Source organism: Hyperolius riggenbachi, chromosome 6 (assembly GCF_040937935.1).
Source record: "Hyperolius riggenbachi isolate aHypRig1 chromosome 6, aHypRig1.pri, whole genome shotgun sequence".
NCBI classification, from domain to species: Eukaryota; Metazoa; Chordata; class Amphibia; order Anura; family Hyperoliidae; genus Hyperolius; species Hyperolius riggenbachi.
Window position 1 is genome coordinate 303,778,868 of NC_090651.1, and position 19,347 is coordinate 303,798,214.

The window sequence follows — 19,347 nt, forward strand, 5'->3', positions numbered from 1 at the left end:
GATCCGGAGGCTTCCCCCACCCGAGGTGAGTACCCCCCAGGGGATATTTTTATGTTACAGTTCCTCTTTAAGTGTTAGGCACCACCAGGAATGTCTGACACGTCCCCAATCACAAATGTTAAACGTTTTGTCTAGAACTATATTTTTTTTAATACCAAAACAACCTGCACCTGACTCATTACTATATTTACTACCGAAGAAGACTAGTCTAGCATAGTACTACAGTTCCCGCCCAGCAGAAGACGCTTTCCTACGCTGTCTCTACAAGAAGCGTAACCACGCCTCTCATTCAACCACAACAACATGCTGGAGGTCATTGCAACTACTTCCGTCCACGTGATGCTATACATCATCACGCAAATACCAGGCGCTTGTAAATGTAAATGAGTCTAGACCCGGGAGCGTTGTAGGGTTAACCAATCTACCCAAACAAGAACTTATATATAACCTATTAAAGTTATAACGTATTGCTCAGAAGCGCGGAAGCCTGTGGACTTCGGCGTTATCGCGCTGCACGACGAGGGGCGGGGCCTCACTGATTGACAGATCCCTCCATAGCTCGCGGCCAAAATGAACATTCTGCCAAAGAAGAGCTGGCACGTGCGCAATAAGGACAATGTTGCGCGCGTGCGGAAGGACGAGGCGCAGGCCGCAGAGGAGGAGCGCCAGCGCAGGAGAAGGGTGGAACTAGCCGAGCAGGAGGTGAGTGGTACACATGTGAAGAGGTAGAACCAGTTTAGCATTTTGTTGACACTGTTGTGACAAGTGTGGCTGCTGCCTCCTATTTTGCCAGTACACTGACTTACCAATTTCCTATCTCCTTTGCCTAACGCCAGCACAGCCTTACAGAGACTTTGGCTCCCTGCACAGCCTTACAGAGACTTTGGCTCCCTGCACAGCCTTACAGAGACTTTGGCTCCCTGCACAGCCTTACAGAGACTTTGGCTCCCTGCACAGCCTTACAGAGACTTTGGCTCCCTGCACAGCCTTAAAGGGAAGGTTCAGGGAGGGTGGGGAAAAAATAAAAATCAATTTCCACTTACCTGGGGCTTCCTCCAGCCCGTGGCAGGCAGGAGGTGCCCTCGCCGCCGCTCCGCAGGCTCCCGGTGGCCGACCCGAACCTGGCCAGGCCGGCTGCCAGGTCGGGCTCTTCTGCGCTCCAAGTCCTTGTACTTCTGCGTCCCACGCCGGCGCTCTGACGTCATCGGACGTCCGCTGGGCTGTACTGCGCATGCGCAGTAGTTCTGCGCATGTGCAGTACAGCCCGGCGGACGTCCGATGACGTCAGAGCGCCGGCGTGGGACGCAGAAGTACAAGGACTTGGAGCGCAGAAGAGCCCGACCTGGCAGCCGGCCTGGCCAGGTCGGGTCGGCCACCGGAGACCACCGGGAGCCTGCGGAGCGGCGGCGAGAGCACCTCCTGCCTGCCACGGGCTGGAGGAAGCCCCAGGTAAGTGGAAATTGATTTTTATTTTTTCCCCACCCTCCCTGAACCTTCCCTTTAAGCTGGCCACTAACGGTCCAATTTCTAGCGAAAAATCGTTCGAGCGACCAGAAATTCTGATCGGACGAAAAATCGTTCACTACACCATCAACTAACCAATCATTGCTTCCTATCTATCACGACCACCAAGAAAATCCAAATTTTCGTTCGACGAAAATTCATTCGGACGACATTTTTTTCACTCGTTCATAATCGATTGTGTCCACCAATGTAGATTATTTACAACCAATCCGATCAGAATTTCTGATCGCTCGAACGATTTTTCGCTAGAAATTTGACCGTTAGTGGCCAGCTTTACAGAGACTTTGGCTCCCTGCACAGCCTTAGGCCTCTTGCACACTGTACGCGATTCCGATTCAGATTCCGCTTTTTAATCAGTTTTTACATCCGATTCAGATTCAGATTTGCAGTTTGCTCACTGCACACTGCAAATCGGAATCTGAATCGGATGTAAAAACTGATTAAAAAGCGGAATCTGAATCGGAAATGCATGCAGTGTGCAAGAGGCCTTACAGAGACTTTGGCTGCCTGCACAGCCTTACAGAGACTTTGGCTGCCTGCACAGCCTTACAGAGACTTTGGCTGCCTGCACAGCCTTACAGAGACTTTGGCTGCCTGCACAGCCTTACAGAGACTTTGGCTCCCTGCACAGGCCCGCGGAGACTTTGGCTCCCTGCACAGGCCCGCGGAGACTTTGGCTCCCTGCACAGGCCCGCGGAGACTTTGGCTCCCTGCACAGGCCCGCGGAGACTTTGGCTCCCTGCACAGGCCCGCGGAGACTTTGGCTCCCTGCACAGGCCCGCGGAGACTTTGGCTCCCTGCACAGGCCCGCGGAGACTTTGGCTCCCTGCACAGGCCCGCGGAGACTTTGGCTCCCTGCACAGGCCCGCGGAGACTTTGGCTCCCTGCACAGGCCCGCGGAGACTTTGGCTCCCTGCACAGGCCCGCGGAGACTTTGGCTCCCTGCACATGCTCGCTGAGACTTTGGCTCCCTGCACATGCTCGCTGAGACTTTGGCTCCCTGCACATGCTCGCTGAGTCTTTGGCTCCCTGCACAGGCCCGCGGAGACTTTGGCTCCCTGCACAGGCCCGCGGAGACTTTGGCTCCCTGCACAGGCCCGCGGAGACTTTGGCTCCCTGCACAGGCCCGCGGAGACTTTGGCTCCCTGCACAGGCCCGCGGAGACTTTGGCTCCCTGCACAGGCCCGCGGAGACTTTGGCTCCCTGCACATGCTCGCTGAGACTTTGGCTCCCTGCACATGCTCGCTGAGACTTTGGCTCCCTGCACATGCTCGCTGAGACTTTGGCTCCCTGCACATGCTCGCTGAGTCTTTGGCTCCCTGCACAGGCCCGCGGAGACTTTGGCTCCCTGCACAGGCCCGCGGAGACTTTGGCTCCCTGCACAGGCCCGCGGAGACTTTGGCTCCCTGCACAGGCCCGCGGAGACTTTGGCTCCCTGCACAGGCCCGCGGAGACTTTGGCTCCCTGCACAGGCCCGCGGAGACTTTGGCTCCCTGCACAGGCCCGCGGAGACTTTGGCTCCCTGCACAGGCCCGCGGAGACTTTGGCTCCCTGCACAGGCCCGCGGAGACTTTGGCTCCCTGCACAGGCCCGCGGAGACTTTGGCTCCCTGCACAGGCCCGCGGAGACTTTGGCTCCCTGCACATGCTCGCTGAGACTTTGGCTCCCTGCACATGCTCGCTGAGACTTTGGCTCCCTGCACATGCTCGCTGAGTCTTTGGCTCCCTGCACAGGCCCGCGGAGTCTTTGGCTCCCTGCACAGGCCCGCGGAGACTTTGGCTCCCTGCACAGGCCCGCGGAGACTTTGGCTCCCTGCACAGGCCCGCGGAGACTTTGGCTCCCTGCACAGGCCCGCGGAGACTTTGGCTCCCTGCACAGGCCCGCGGAGACTTTGGCTCCCTGCACATGCTCGCTGAGACTTTGGCTCCCTGCACATGCTCGCTGAGACTTTGGCTCCCTGCACATGCTCGCTGAGACTTTGGCTCCCTGCACATGCTCGCGGAGACTTTGGCTCCCTGCACAGGCCCGCGGAGACTTTGGCTCCCTGCACAGGCCCGCGGAGACTTTGGCTCCCTGCACAGGCCCGCGGAGACTTTGGCTCCCTGCACAGGCCCGCGGAGACTTTGGCTCCCTGCACAGGCCCGCGGAGACTTTGGCTCCCTGCACAGGCCCGCGGAGACTTTGGCTCCCTGCACAGGCCCGCGGAGACTTTGGCTCCCTGCACAGGCCCGCGGAGACTTTGGCTCCCTGCACAGGCCCGCGGAGACTTTGGCTCCCTGCACAGGCCCGCGGAGACTTTGGCTCCCTGCACAGGCCCGCGGAGACTTTGGCTCCCTGCACAGGCCCGCGGAGACTTTGGCTCCCTGCACAGGCTGGCTGAGACTTTGGCTCCCTGTACATGCTCGCTGAGCCTTTGGCTCCCTGCACAGGCCCGCGGACACTTTAGCTCCCTGCACAGGCTCGCTGAGACTTTGGCTCCCTGCACAGGCCCCCGGAGACTTTGGCTCCCTGCACAGGCCCGCTGAGACTTTGGCTCCCTGCACAGGCCCGCGGAGACTTTGGCTCCCTGCACAGGACCGCGGAGACTTTGGCCCCCTGCACAGCCTTATACGGAGCTGTTTTCAGCATTACCGCATGCGGTAATGCTTTATGAATTGAGGCCTAAGTGTTGGTAAAATTTTGTCTGTGCATATGCAATTTTACCAGTGTTTACGCAACCAGTTCAAATTGGCATCTGGGGAATGCAGCGGAAAGGTCTTGTTTAGCCGATGACAAATGCTTTTCTGCTCAGAAAAGCATTTGGCAACCTTCAACAGCGGTTCCCAGAGCTTTGTCGTCAGGTTTTGACCTTTGCAGGGGGACATGAAACTGGCAGACATAGGCCTCAATTCAAAGATCATGCTGGAGATAATAAGGCAAGAGAAAACTTACCTCCACATAAGAGAGAGTTATTTTATCTCTTCATTCCTTAAGTTACCTCCTCTGTAGTTAAGTTACCTCCTCTGTAGTTAAGTTACCTCCTCTGCAGTTAAGTTACCTCCTCTGTAGTTATTTTCACATGCAGTTAATAAACAGCCTGTCTTTAACTTTGGAGTTATTTTAAGGATTGAAGAGCTAACTTAAAGACAGAAGAGTTAACTTTAGGTTTGTCTGAGGTAAAATGTTTCCTGAATACTACATGCCTATCACCATGGTAACAACTCTAGAAGAGTTATAAAAGACAGGAGATAAGTTTAGTGAATTGAGGCCATAGTGTCCACAATGAGACAATGGCCTCAATTCATTAAGATCATGCTGGAGATACCGTAATAAGGCAAGAGAAAACTTACCTCCACACAATGGCCTCAATTCACTAAACTTAGCTCCTGTCTTTAATAACTCTTCTAGAGTTGTTACCATGGTGATAAGGCATGTAGTATTCAGGAAACATTTTACCTCAGGCAAGCCTAAAGTTAACTCTTCTGTCTTTAACCACTTTGTCCTCCTTGACGTATAAAAACGTCAAGGAGGACAGGCGCGCTCCCGCGGCCGATCGCGCGCGTGCACGCGCACTCCCGGCCGCGGAATCGGTAGCCACGGAATCAATGTATCGGGCTGGGGAGCCCGATCATTGATTCCTCTCCCCCCGCTGAAAAAGCGACAGCTTCTCTCGGAAGCTTCGCTCTTTCTGAAGCTGTGTCCCTCTAAGCGTACATTGTACGCTTAGAGTGACGTCATGTAAAAAAAATCGAGATTGCCATCTTGTGGCCAAAAAGTAAAACTACATGTAAATGCCCAAAAACATTACAATACACCAATATTTCCCGAAATAAAACACTTTTAAAACCCACCCTCCCAAAAATGCCCACATAAAATGTTTAATAAAAAAAAACAAAAAAAACATTACTATAAAAAAAAACAAAAACACATAAATATTTACCTAAGGGTCTAAACTTTTTAAATATCTATGTAAAGATTAAATATTTCTCTCTATTTTTTTTTTATAAGCTTGTAAATAGTGATGTATGCAGAACGGAAAAAAATGCTCTTTTATTTCCAAATAAAATATTGTCGCGATACATTGTGATAGGGACATAATTTAAATGGTGAAATAACCGTGACAAATGGGCAATAACAATACGTGGGTTTTAATTATGGAGGCATGTATTATTTTAAAACTATAATGGCCGAAAACTGACAAATAATGAATTTTTTCATTTTTTTTTTCTTATTCTTCCTGTTAAAATGCATTTACAGTAAAGTGGCTCTTAGCAAAATGTACCCCCCAAAGAAAGCCTAATTGGTGGTGGAAAAAACAAGATATGGATCAGTTCATTGTGATAAGTAGTGAAAAAGTTATAGGCTAATGAATGGGAGGTGAACATTGCTCGGATGCATAAGCTGAAAACGACTGAGATGTTAAGTGGTTAAATTAACTCTCCAATCCTTAAAATAACTCCAGAGTTAAAGACAGGCTGTTAATTAGCTGCATGTGAAAATAACTACACAGGAGGTAAATTAACTACAGAGGAGGTAAATTAACTACAGGAGAGGTAACTTAAGGAATGAAGAGGTAAGATAACTCTCTCACGTGTGGAGGTAAGTTTTCTCTTGCCTTATTGGCGTCAATTCACCAGAGGTTACCAACCTATTTATCTCTTGGGAGGTAATTTACCTCCTGTGATATCTCCAAATAGCAATTCTCCAGAAGTATAAAAGGGCAAAATATTGACAGAGAGAAATGCAAGAGATAAATGTGAGATAAGTATGAGATAAATAAGTGATAGTTAGTAGTTAGTTTTTCTCCAAATCACAATTCACCAGGGAAGAAAGGGGGTGTGGCCATTCATTATTTTTTCATCTCTTTATCCCCTGAATGAACCTGGAGATATCGTGGTTTTCACACAGCAGCTGCTGCTGTGGAAGATGGAGCCTTTTGAGCTTACTCTGTTAGGCCTGGTGCACACCAAAAACCGCTAGCAGATCCGCAAAATGCAAGCAGATTTTGAAACGCTTTTTCTTATTTTTCTGTAGCGTTTCAGCTAGCATTTTGCGGTTTTGTGAAGCGTTTTTGGCAGGGCCGGATTTCTGGCAAGGCCACATAGGCCATGGCCTAGGGCACCAGAAATTTAGGGGCGGCTCAGTGAGGGGCAGTAAAGCTGTTCTATACAGCCATCCCTACCTACAAGGACAGCTTTATCCTTTGAACTCTCTGTTCTGTACTTGTGTCATCCCTGCAAGTCCTGTAAGCTCTATCCTGCAGGTACACATCAGCCTAACTCACATGGTGGCACAATGGGTCCATCATTAACGAGCTGGCAAACATAATATAAAAGTTCTTAAGGAAAAAACGTATAATCTATACGCGTATTACTGAAATAGTTATTGTCTGTGACCTCCAATGATGGAAAGTAAGTAGAATTCTCATTGGGGCACACAGAGTTAACAACCATACAGATGGTATAGTTGGCCTTGGGCGGTAAAAAGTACAAATCCGGCCCTGTAGATTTCATGTATTGTTACAGTAAAGCTGTTACTGAACAGCTACTGTAACGAAAAACCGCCTGGCAAACCGCTCTGAAGTGCCGTTTTTTAGAGCGGTTTGCGTTTTTCCTATACTTAACATTGAGGCAGAAACGCCTCCGCAATCCAAAATCTGCAGCAGCCCGGGAGTATGTGTTTCTGCAAAACGCCTCCCGCTCTGGTGTGCACCAGCCCATTGAAATACATTACCCAAGCGTATCCGCAGCCGCAAGCGGATCGCAAAACGCAGCCGAACCGCTCTGTTGTGCACTAGGCCTTAGAGCCTTCTTCTTTTATGAGGAGACAAAGGCGCAGGAGGAGGGTCTGTTTACTCGCCCCTCGTATTTTTCGTGAGAGAACAGTTCTTGATAATTTTACTGAGACAGAGGTGGTGAAGAAGGTCAGACTCACTCGTGATATGATTTATGATATGATCCGGCAGTAAAAGGCGGGAATACTCTGGTCACGTAGTGGTAAAACTCCGCCTCCTACCCACAATGCTTCACTTTCAAGCTTACAGAGAGGAAAAGTATCCCATGTAAATCATTAATACCGATTACCTAACTCTCTGCTTTCTCACACTTTCCTCATGCATATCTCTCCATTATCCCCTGCTATCGAACATTTTTCTCTCTGTCCTCTCACATTGGTGAATTGACTCCAGAGTGTTAAAATACCTCATGAGATAAACTACCTACCTTTTTTCTCTTAGCAAATCCTCTCTGGTGAATTGACCCCATTATCTCTAGCATGATCTTAGTGAATTGAGGCCAATAAGAGTTATCTTATCTCTCCATTCCTTAAAGAGAGTCTGAAGCGAAAATAGATCTCGCTGCAGACCTCATAGCTAGCAGGGGCATGCGTGCCCCTGCTAAAACGCCGCTATAGCGCGGCTTAACGGGGGTCCCTGTCCCCCCAAACCCCCTCCGTGCAGCGGGGGAGCGCTTCCTGGTTGGGGCAGGGCTAACCGCCGCAGCCCTGCCCCATGCGCGTCTGTCAGACGCGTATCTCCGCCTCTCCCCCGCCCCTCTCAGTCTTCCTTCACTGAGAGGGGCGGGGGAGAGGCGGCGATGCGCGTCTGATAGACGCGACTGGAGGCAGGGCTACAGCCGTTAGCCCTGCCTCCAGGAAGAAGAATACGAGCGACCATTTTTCGACCAACTTTTGCGGGGGGTGGGTTGGGGGTGAAGGGACCCCCGTTAAGCCGCGGGATAGCGGCGTTTTAGCAGGGGCACACGTGCCCCTGCTATATATAAGACCTGAAGCGAGATTTAGTCGCGCTTCAGTGTCTCTTTAAGTTACCTCCTCTGTAGTTAATTTACCTCCTCTGTAGTTATTTTCACATGCAGTTAATTAACAGCCTGTCTTTAACTCTGGAGTTATTTTAAGGATTGGAGAGTTAACTTAAAGACAGAAGAGTTAACTTTAGGTTTGCCTGGGGTAAAATGTTGACATGCCTTATCACCATGGTGACCACTCTAGAAACGTTATTAAAGACAGGAGATAAGCTTAGTGAATTGAGGCCAATGAGTTTCACATGAATGGAAGCGGCAGTTGATCCATTTTAATTGTTGCTTTCGTTAACCGCTGGAAAGGACACATTTATCGTCCCCAAGTGTCAGTCTGTGCCAGCCCTAACATGTTGCGTACATAGCGGAAGTTGTGTTACGTGTACAATGCTTATTTTACACAAATAGCTCTACTCCCTCCAGGATGCTTTGTCGACAGTGTAGGTAGAAATAAGACCTTTTTTTTTTTTTTTTAAATTAATGGACACAGCATCTGCCATCTTAGTACCTGTCTTAACCATTTTACGTCCACCTACAGCCGATAGGCGGACCCAACTCCTGGGCCTAAAGGACCACTGTCAGCCGATCGGCTGACCAGCGGTGGGGCGTGCTTGTGCGGCGATCGCGTCACTGGTGACGCGATCTGCCACCGGCAATAGGCTCCGCCCACCTCGCGCCGTAACCCCCCGGCCAATTAGCAACGCCGGCGGGTTTTAAAATAACGATCTGCCCAATAGAAAGTGTATAATACACTTTGTTTATGTAACAAAGTGTATTATACAGGCTGCCTCCTCCTCTGATGGTCTCTTCGTCATGTGACCATGAGAGAGGACGGCAGCCCAGTGAGTAAAGGCACACACACACATTTTTCACACACACAGACCCCCCGATCGCCCACCCCAGCCCTCAGAACCCCCCTGATCACCCCAGCAGACCACAGTTTGCACCCAAGCACCCCCCTAAAAACCCATCAATCACTCCCTGTCACTATCTGTCAACGCTATCCCCTAGATTATGTCCCTAACTGCCCCCTAGGGTCCCCTGATCACCCACCCTACCCTCAGATCTCCCACAGACCACCCCCCTGTATACATTTGTATACATCTATCTTACCCACTGATCACCTGTCTATCACCCCTTGTCACCACCACCCATCAGAGCAGACCCTAAACTGTCCCTTGGGGGCACCTGATCACCCTCCCAGGCCCTCAGATTACCCTCAGACCCCCCTCCTGATAACCTCCCCAGTGCATTGTTTACATCTATTCTCCCCTGTAATAACTCACTGATCTCTCATCGGTCACCCCCTGTGTCTGCCACCCATCAGATCAGGACCCAATCTGCCCCGTGCGGGCACCCAATCAACCCCCCACACCCTCAGATCGCCCTCAGATCCAAACCCCCCCCCCCCCCCCCCGCCCATCACCTTTCCAGTGCATTGTATTTGATTGTGCTGTAATTGTATTTGATTGTCCCGTGATCGGCTTTGATTGTCCCGTGATTTGTGTGCCCCGTGATTGTCCCGTGATTGGCTTTGATTGTCCCGTGATTTGAGTGCCCTGTGATTGGCCTGCGATTGCCCTGTAATTGCCTTTGATTACCTTGTGATTGGCTTTGATTGACTGGTTGAACTCGATGGACGTATGTCTTTTTTCAACCAAAATAACTATGTAACTATGATTGTCCCGTGATTGTTTCTGATTCCTCACTCGCCATCCCCCACACACACACACCAGATCACCCCCTTGTCACTATCCTAGTGATCTAAAAACAGTGATCAGTGAAAACTATCACTTTTTTAGTATCACTAGTGTTAGCAGTTAGGCCAGTTAGCTAGGCCCCTTTGTTAGTGTCAGTTAGTGCTCAGCCCACTGCACCACAGTCACTAATTAGCGTCATCACTGTCGCTAATCAACATTGGTACTATATAGTATCTGTAAGTGATCATTACTGATCGCAGTCAGATCTATTAGGGTCACTAGGAACCACTAAAAAACGCAGTGTTTGCCCGATCAGGCCTGATCGTTCACGTGCACGTGCGTTCAGCATGCCCCTCCGCAGTGAAATAATTTTTTTTTCTGATCACTGCAAAAAAACACTGTACAATAGCTGTGGCACTGTAAAGATCAGTTTTGATTTTTTATTTTTTTTATGAAAACTCACTGACCACAGCTTTCTGCTCCTCAAGTACTCCCTTTTGCTAGGTAGGTGCTCTTTTTTTCTGGGTAGTCTCAGAGGAATACCCCCTAAATGTAGCAGTCCACCATGGCAAGAAAGGGGTATTCCGATGATGAGGTGTTCAGGTACATGGCCCAGTCGGATGAGGAGGATTGGGACGCCTCATTCGACGAATCTTCTGGGTCAGAGTTTGAACCTGTAGAGAGCAGTGGCTCACAGACTGATAGTGATGACGAGGTTGAGGTCCCGGCTAGAGCCAGGTGTACCACACCCCATGTCGTTGGACCGCAGGTGGCACAGGATCAGCCTCATGGGCAGCAGAGTGGTGCTAGTGCTGGTCTGAGATTTCATGGTGGGGCAGGCACCAGCAGCACAGCATCTCCTGGACTTAGCACCAGTGCTTCCTTATACCGTGGTGAAGTGGCGAGCACCAGCATGGAAGTTGAAACTGGTTCGGTGGCACGTGCAGTAAGATCACGGTCGCAGCCACCAAGAAGACGGGCCCGTACTACCCCTAGTTTACCAGAGGTGCTGGCAAATCCTGATTGGCATTCCCCTGATTCCGCCGCACCCGTACTGCCCCCTTTCACCGCCCAGTCTGGAGTCCATGTGGAGACAGATAATCTAGGATCGGTCCTAGACTTTTTCTATCTGTTCATCACCCAGGATCTCTTAGACTTAGTCGTGGCAGAGACCAACCATAAGGCCACACAATTTATAACCGCCAATCCGAATAACTTCCTTGCCCAGCCCTTTCGGTGGAAACCAATCCAAGTTTGGGCCTTCTCCTTCACATGGGACTAGTCAAACAGAATGTGTTGCGGTCTTATTGATCTACGGACCCAGCATACTTTGCTGCCATGTCCAGGACACGATTTAAGAACATCCTGCGCTTCCTGTACTTCAATGACAATGAAACCTGTCATCGAAGTGACCACCCTGCTTATGACCGGCTCCACAAAATTCGGCCCCTCATAGACCACCTGTCATCCAGATTTGCAGATGCTTATACCCCTGAACAGGATATCTGCATAGACGAGTCCCTCATACGTTTTACCTGGCGCCTTCGCATCAAACAGTACATGCCAAGCAAGCACGCCCGGTATGGGGTGGAACTCAAAATTGGAGCCGGTCAGATGCCCTGACTACCTGGGGAGCAGTGGAAAGGTTGTGTGGGACTTGGTGTCACCCTTGTTCCAGAAGGGGTACCATTTTTTATGTGGACAATTATTTCTCAAGTGTGGCCCTCTATCAGCACTTAAAAATAGAAGGAATCCGATGCTGTGGCACCGTGCGGCCTAGTCGCCGGGGCTTCCCCCAACGGCTCGTTACCACCAGACTTGAACGGGGGCAGAGGGCCGCCTTGTGTGCTGATGACCTGCTCGCGGTGAAATGGAAGGACAAGAGGGACGTTTACTTTCTGTCCACCATTCGACACGTCAGTCGAAATTCAACGGCGAACTGAGGTCATTGAAAAACCACCTTGTCGTCCACGACTATAATACTAACATGGGAGGGGTGGACTTCAATGACCAGAGGTTAGCGCCCTATTTAATTTCCCAGAAAACAAGACGCTGGTATAAAAAAGTGTCTTTTTACCGCATTCAGTTGGCAGTTTACAACAGCCTTGTTCTCTACAGTAAGGCTGGGAGAACTAGATCTTTTCTTCAATTTCAGAAAAAGATCGTTATGGACCTCCTGTATCCAGGAGGTGCCGTGGCCCAACCCCCATATGCAACTAGCCGGCTGCATGGAAGGCATTACGCCTATCCGATTCCGAGTACCCCAGGTCACCACATCCGAAGAAAACGTTGTCGTGTCTGCAGCAGGGCTGGAATAAGGCGTGACACCACTGTTTACTGTCCTACCTGTCCTGACCAGCCTGGCCTATGCCTAGGGGAGTGTTTTGAGAGGTACCACGAGCAGGTACACTATTAGAGAGTAGGGAACTCCAGACACAGCAGTAGGCACACAAGGGTCTCTCAGTGCTATTTCACACTGCTGCGATGCGTTAGGGCAAATTGCCTAGCGTAAGTCACACTTTGCGGTCCCCCCCCTACGCCGGAAGTGCTTGACTTAACGCTAGTGCATGCCTACGTTACTGCGTGGCTTCTGCGGCAATTTAGGTCGGCCCAGAAGTCATGTTAGTCTATGGCGACGCAGTTCATTACTAGGCCGAATGCTACTCTTGTGATATTCCCTGAAGGTCTGTTTTGGGCGATACGGTGCGGCGGGCTCGACCCACCGGATATGCCAATATGGAGTGTGCAACCAAACATCTGGTTTCGAGAGACCCTAATACACAGGGCTGCCAGAAACCTCTTCTTTCACTTGGGACAAAATGCGTAATGTACTTCACCACAACTCTGTGCGATTTGCACTTCGCACATTGTCCCATGGGGGGAGGAGAGGTTTGTCCTCGGAAGGTAAGTAAAAAAAAAAAAAAAACACAGGTGAGCAAAAAAGTTAATGTTTGGGTCACAATATCAAGGTTTTGCTTGAAGAAGTTTATAAATGTTAATGAAGTTATTGCTTTGCTGCTTACTTGTGTGTTTTTTTTTTTTTTTCTCTGTTTTTCCATCCATTACCCTTCCAGGTGGACCGAGCGACCGACCAACCAGCTGCAGCACTGATGGTGCATCCTGACAGAAGCGTTGCACTTCTGTCAGGTTACACAAAATTGGTGCATGCAGCGCTGCAGGACGAGATTTCTCCTCCGCAGTAAAATAGATACGTTTGTCGAGGCATATGAGCTGAGGGGCGGTGTTGGAGTTCCTATGCTTTGGCAAGCACTTTGTATCAAAAAAGAACTCTGGCAATGATTTGTTCATCCGCATCGATCGGTGTGAATGGATAAATCGGGTTTGCCAGGGCATACGAGCTGAGTGGGTTTGGACGTTTTTGGGTGGCAGCTCCTATGTCCTGGCAGACGCCTTCCCCTCTTTTTTTTCACATTTTTTTGGCAGATATTTTTTCATCCACATTGATTGATTGATTGTTTGACAGTCATTTTTCCTTTCAGCCCAGAGTGCATTACCCGTATGCCCAATATAAGGAGTATAGCAGAAACTCCTAATACTGGCCATACATGCAATGATTGCAGAGACCCTAAAATGCCAGGACAGACCCCACGAATGATGCCATTTTGGAAAGAGGACACCCCAAAGTATTCCGTGAGGTGCATGGTGAGTTCATAGAAGATTTTATTTTTGTCACAAGTTAGCAGAAATTGTTGTTTTGTTTATTTTCACAAAGTGTCATTTTCCGCTAACGTGTGACAAAAAATAAAATCTTCTATGAACTCATCATGGCCCTCATGGAATACCTTAGCGTGTATTCTTTTCCAAAATGGGGTAATTTGTGGGGTTTAACTGTCCTGGCAAGTGGGGGGGGGGGGGGGGGGGGGCTAAATTGTAAGCACAACTGTAAAGCCTCAAGGTGCTCATTGGACTTTGGGCCCCTTAGCACAGTTAGGGTGCAAAAAAGTGCCACACATGTGGTTGTGCCGTACTCAGGACAAGTAGTATAATGTGTTTTGTGGTGTATTTTTACATATACCCATGCTAGGGTGGGAGAAATATCTCTGTCAATGACAATTTCTTGATTTTTGTTTTACACACAATTGTCCATTTACAGAGATATTTCTCCCACCCAGCATAGGTATGTGTAAAAATACACCCCCAAAACACATTATACTACTTCTCCCGAGTACAGCGATACCACATGTGTGGCACTTTTTTGCACCCTAACTGCGCTAAGGGGCCCAAAGTCCAATGAGTACCTTTGGAATTTCACAGGTCATTTTGGGACATTTGGTTTCAAGGCTACTCCTCACGGTTTAGGGCCCCTAAAATGCCAGGGCAGTGTAGGGACCCCACAAGTGACCCCATTTTAGAAAGAAGACACCCCAAGGTATTCTGTTAGGAGTTCATAGAAGATTTTGTTTTTGTCACAAGTTAGCGGAAAATTGATTTTTATTGTTTTTTTCACAAAGTGTCATTTTCCGCTAACTTGTGACAAAAAATACAATCTTCTATGAACTCGCCATACTCCTAACTGAATACCTTGGGGTGTCTTCTTTCTAAAATGGGGTTATTTGTGGGGTTCCTATACTGCCCTGGCATTTTAGGGGCCCTAAACCGTGAGGAGTAGTCTTGAAACCAAATGTCTCAAAATGACCTGTGAAATCCTAAAGGTACTCATTGGACTTTGGGCCCCTTAGTGCAGTTAGGGTGCAAAAAAGTGCCACACATGTGGTATCGCCGTACTCAGGAGAAGTAGTATAATGTGTTTTGCGGTGTATTTTTACACATACCCATGCTGGGTGGGAGAAATCTCTCTGTAAGTGACAATTTTTTGATTTTTTTTTTTTAAACACAATTGTCCATTTACAGAGATATTTCTCCCACCCAGCATGGGTATGTGTAAAAATACACCCCAAAACACATTATACTACTTCTCCTGAGTACGGCAATACCACATGTGTGGCACTTTTTTGCAGCCTAACTGCGCTAAGGGGCCCAAAGTCCAATGAGCACCTTCAGGCTTTACAGGGGTGCTTACAATTAGGCACCCCCCAAAATGCCAGGAAAGTAAACACACCCCACAAATGACCCCATTTTGGAAAGTAGACACTTCAAGGTATTTAGAGAGGAGCATGGTGAGTCCGTGGCAGATTTCATTTTTTTTTTTTTTTGTCGCAAGTTAGCACAAATGGAAACTTTTTTTTTTTTTTTGTCACAAAGTGTCATTTTCCACTAACTTGTGACAAAAAATAAAATCTTCTATGAACTCACCATGCCTCTTAGTGAATACTTTGGGATGTCTTCTTTCCAAAATGGGGTAATTTAGGGGGTATTTATACTATTCTGGAATTCTAGCATCTCATGAAACATGGCAGGTGCTCAGAAAAGTCAGAGATGCTTCAAAATGGGAAAATTTGCTTTTTGCACCATAGTTTGTAAACGCTATAACTTTTACCCAAACCAATAAATATACACTGAATGTTTTTTTTTTTTGTTTTTTTTTTTTATCAAAGACATGTAGCACAATAAATTTGGACAAAAATGTATACAGAAATTTTACTTTATTTGACAAATTTTATCACAGAAAGTTAAAAAAAATCATTTTTTTGACAAAATTCATGTATTTTTTTGATGAATATAATAAAAAATAAAATCGCAGCAGCAATCAAATAGCACCAAAAGAAAGCCGTATTAGTGACAAGAAAAGGAGGGAAAATTCATTTAGGGTGTAGGTTGTATGACCGAGCATTAAACCGTGAAAACTGCAGTGGTCTGAATGGAAAAAAATGGCTCTGGTCCTTAAGGGGCGAAAAGACTGTGGTCCTTATGTGGTTAATGGACACAGCATCTGCCATCTTAGTACCTGTCTTAACCACTTTACGTCTGCCTACAGCCGATAGGCGGACGTAACTCCTGGGCCTAAAGGCTGACCAGCGGTGGGGCATGCTTGTGCGGCGATCTAGTCACTGGTGACGCGACCTGCCGCTGGCAATAGGCTCCGCCCACCTCACGCCGTAACCCGACAGCCAATTAGCAGCGCCGGCGGGTTTTAAAATAACGATCTGCCCAATAGAAAGTGTATAATACACCTTGTTTATGTAACAAAGTGTATTATACAGGCTGCCTCCTCCTCTGATGGTCTCTTCGTCGTGCGACCATGAGAGAGGACGGCAGCCCAGTGAGTAAAAGCACACAGACCCCCCGATCGCCCACCCCAGCCCTCAGAACCCCCCCTGATCGCCCCAGCAGACCACAGTTTTCACCCAAGCACCCCCCCTAAAAACCCATCAATCACTCCCTGTCACTATCTGTCAACGCTATCCCCTAGATTATGTCCCTAACTGCCCCCTAGGGTCCCCTGATCACCCCCCCTACCCTCAGATCTCCCCCAGACCACCCCCCTGTATACTGTATACATCTATCTTACCCACTGATCACCTGTCTATTACCCCTTGTCACCACCACCCATCAGAGCAGACCCTAAACTGTCCCTTGGGTGCACCTGATCACCCGCCTAGACCCTCATATTGCCCTCAGACCCCCCAGTGCATTGTTTACATCTATTCTCCCCTGTAATAACTGATCTCCCATCGGTCACCCCCTGTGTCTGCCACCCATCAGATCAGGACCCAATCTGCCCCGTGCAGGCACCTAATCAACCCCCCACGCCCTCAGATCCAACCCCCCCCCCCCCCCCATCACCTTCCCAGTGCATTGTATTTGATTGTGCTGACATTGTATTTGATTGTGCTGACGTATTTGATTGTGCTGACATTGTATTTGATTGTGCTGTAATTGTATTTAATTGTCCTGTGATTGGCTTTGATTGTCCCGTGATCGGCTTTGATTGTCCCGTGATTTGAGTGCCCCGTGATTGGCTGTGATTGGCTCAGCCCACTGCACCACATTCACTAATTAGCGTCATCACTGTCGCTAATCAACATTGGTACTATATAGTATCTGTAAGTGATCATTACTGATCGCAGTCAGATCTATATTAGGGTCACTAGGATCCACTAAAAAATGCACTGTTTGCCCGATCAGGCCTGATCGTTTGCCTGCACTTGCGTTCAGCCCGCCCCTCCGCAGTGACAGTATTTTTTTTCCCTGATTACTGCAAAAAAAAACACTGTACAATAGCTGTGGCACTGTAAAGATCAGTTTTTTTTTTTTTTTTAATGAAATCTTAGTGACCACAGTTTTCTGCTCCTCAAGTACTCCCTTTTGCTAGGTAGGTGCCCTTTTTTTCTGGGTAGTCTCAGAGGAATACCCCCTAAATTTAGCAGTCCACCATGGCAAGAAAGGGGTATTCCGATGATCAGGTGTTTAGGTACATGGCCCAGTCGGATGAGAACGATTGGGACGCCTCATTCGACGAATCTTCTGGGTCAGAGTTTGAACCTGTAGAGAGCAGTCGCTCACAGACCGATAGCGATGACTAGGTTGAGGTCCCGGCTAGAGCCAGGCGTACCACACCCCATTCGTTGGACCGCAGGTGGCACAGGATCAGCCTCAAGGGCAGCAGAGTGGTGCTAGTGCTGGTCTAAGAATTCATGGTGGGGCAGGCACCAGCAGCACAGCATCTCCTGGACTTAGCACCAGTGCTTTCTTATACCCTGGTGAAGTGGCGAGCACCAGCATGGAAGTTGAAACTGGTTTGGTGGCACGTGCAGTAAGATCCCGGTCGCTGCCACCAAGAAGACGGACCCGTACTACCCCTAGTTTACCAGAGGTGCTGGCAAATCCTGATTGGCATTCCCCTAATTCCGCCGCACTCGTACTGCCCTCTTTCACTGCCCAGTCTGGAGTCCATGTCGAGACAGATAATCTAGGATCGGTCCTAGACTTTTTCTATCTGTTCATCACCCAGGATCTCTTAGACTTAGTCGTGGCAGAGACCAACCGTAAGGCCACACAATTTATAACCGCCAATCCGAATAACTTCCTTGCCCAGCCTTTTCGGTGGAAACCAATCCAAGTTTCCGAAATTAAAACTTTTTGGGGCCTTCTCCTTCACATGGGACTAGTCAAACAGAATGTGTTGCGGTCTTATTGGTCTACGGACCCAGCATATCACGTTCCCTTGTACTCTGCTGCCATGTCCAGGACACGATTTGAGAACATCCTGTCGCTTCCTGCACTTCAATGACAACGAAACCTGTCATCCTGCTTATGACCGGCTCCACAAAATTCAGCCCCTCATAGACCACCTGTCATCCAGATTTGCAGATGCTTATACCCCTTAACAGGACATCTGCGTAGACGAGTCCCTCATACGTTTTACCGGGCGCCTTCGCATCAAACAGTACATCCCAAGCAAGCACGCCTGGTATGGGGTGAAACTGTATGAGCTCTGTGAAAGGGCCACAGGCTATACATCTTATTTTAGGGTCTATGAGGGAAAAGACTCAAAATTGGAGCCGGTCGGATGCCCTGACTACCTGGGGAGCAGTGGAAAGGTTGTGTGGGACTTGGTGTCACCCTTGTTCCAGAAGGGGTACCATCTTTATGTGGACAATTATTACTCAAGTGTGGCCCTCTATCAGCACTTAAAAATTAAAGGAATCCGATGCTGTGGCACCGTGCGGCCTAGTCGCCGGGGCTTCCCCCAACGGCTCGTTACCACCAGACTTGAACAGGGGCAGAGGGCTGCCTTGTGTACTGACGACCTGCTCGCGGTGAATTGGAAGGACAAGAGGGACGTTTACTTTCTGTCCACCATTCACGCAGACACGACAGTCAAAATTCAACGGCGAACTGAGGTAATTGAAAACCTCTTGTCGTCCACGACTATAATACTAACATGGGAGGGGTGGACTTCAATGACCCAATTTAATTTCCCGGAAAACAAGACACTGGTATAAAAAAAGGTGTCTTTTTATCTCATTCAGTTGGCAGTTTACAACAGCTTTGTTCTCTACAGTAAGGCTGGGAGAACTGTATCTTTTCTTCAATTTTAGAAAGAGGTCATTATGCAACTCCTGTATCCAGGAGGTGCCGTGGCCCAACCCCCAGATGCAACTAGCCAGCTGCATGGAAGGCATTACGCCTATCCGACTCCGAGTACCCCAGGTCAACTCACCCGAATAAAACGTTGTCGTGTCTGCAGCAGGGCTGGAATAAAGCGTGACACCACTGTTTACTGTCCCACCTGTCCTGACCAGCCTGGCCTATGCCTAGGGGAGTGTTTTGAGAGGTACCACAAGCAGGTACACTATTAGAGAGTAGGGAACTCCAGACACAGCAGTAGGCACACAAGGGTCTCTCAGTGCTATTTCACACTGCTGCGATGCGTTAGGGCAAATTGCCTAGCGTAAGTCACACTTTGC

General features: G+C 48.8%; 1 protein-coding gene across 1 annotated transcript in view; it reads left to right on the forward strand.

The window, feature by feature from the left end:
* Nucleotides 1-317: 317 nt before the first annotated feature.
* Nucleotides 318-19,347, forward strand: part of LENG1 (leukocyte receptor cluster member 1) — a 33,076-nt gene continuing 14,046 nt past the window's right edge. The window contains exon 1 of the mRNA XM_068241226.1: nucleotides 318-702. Coding sequence (XP_068097327.1) covers nucleotides 571-702 — 132 coding nt within the window. The 5' untranslated portion in view covers nucleotides 318-570. The remainder of the gene's footprint in view (nucleotides 703-19,347) is intronic.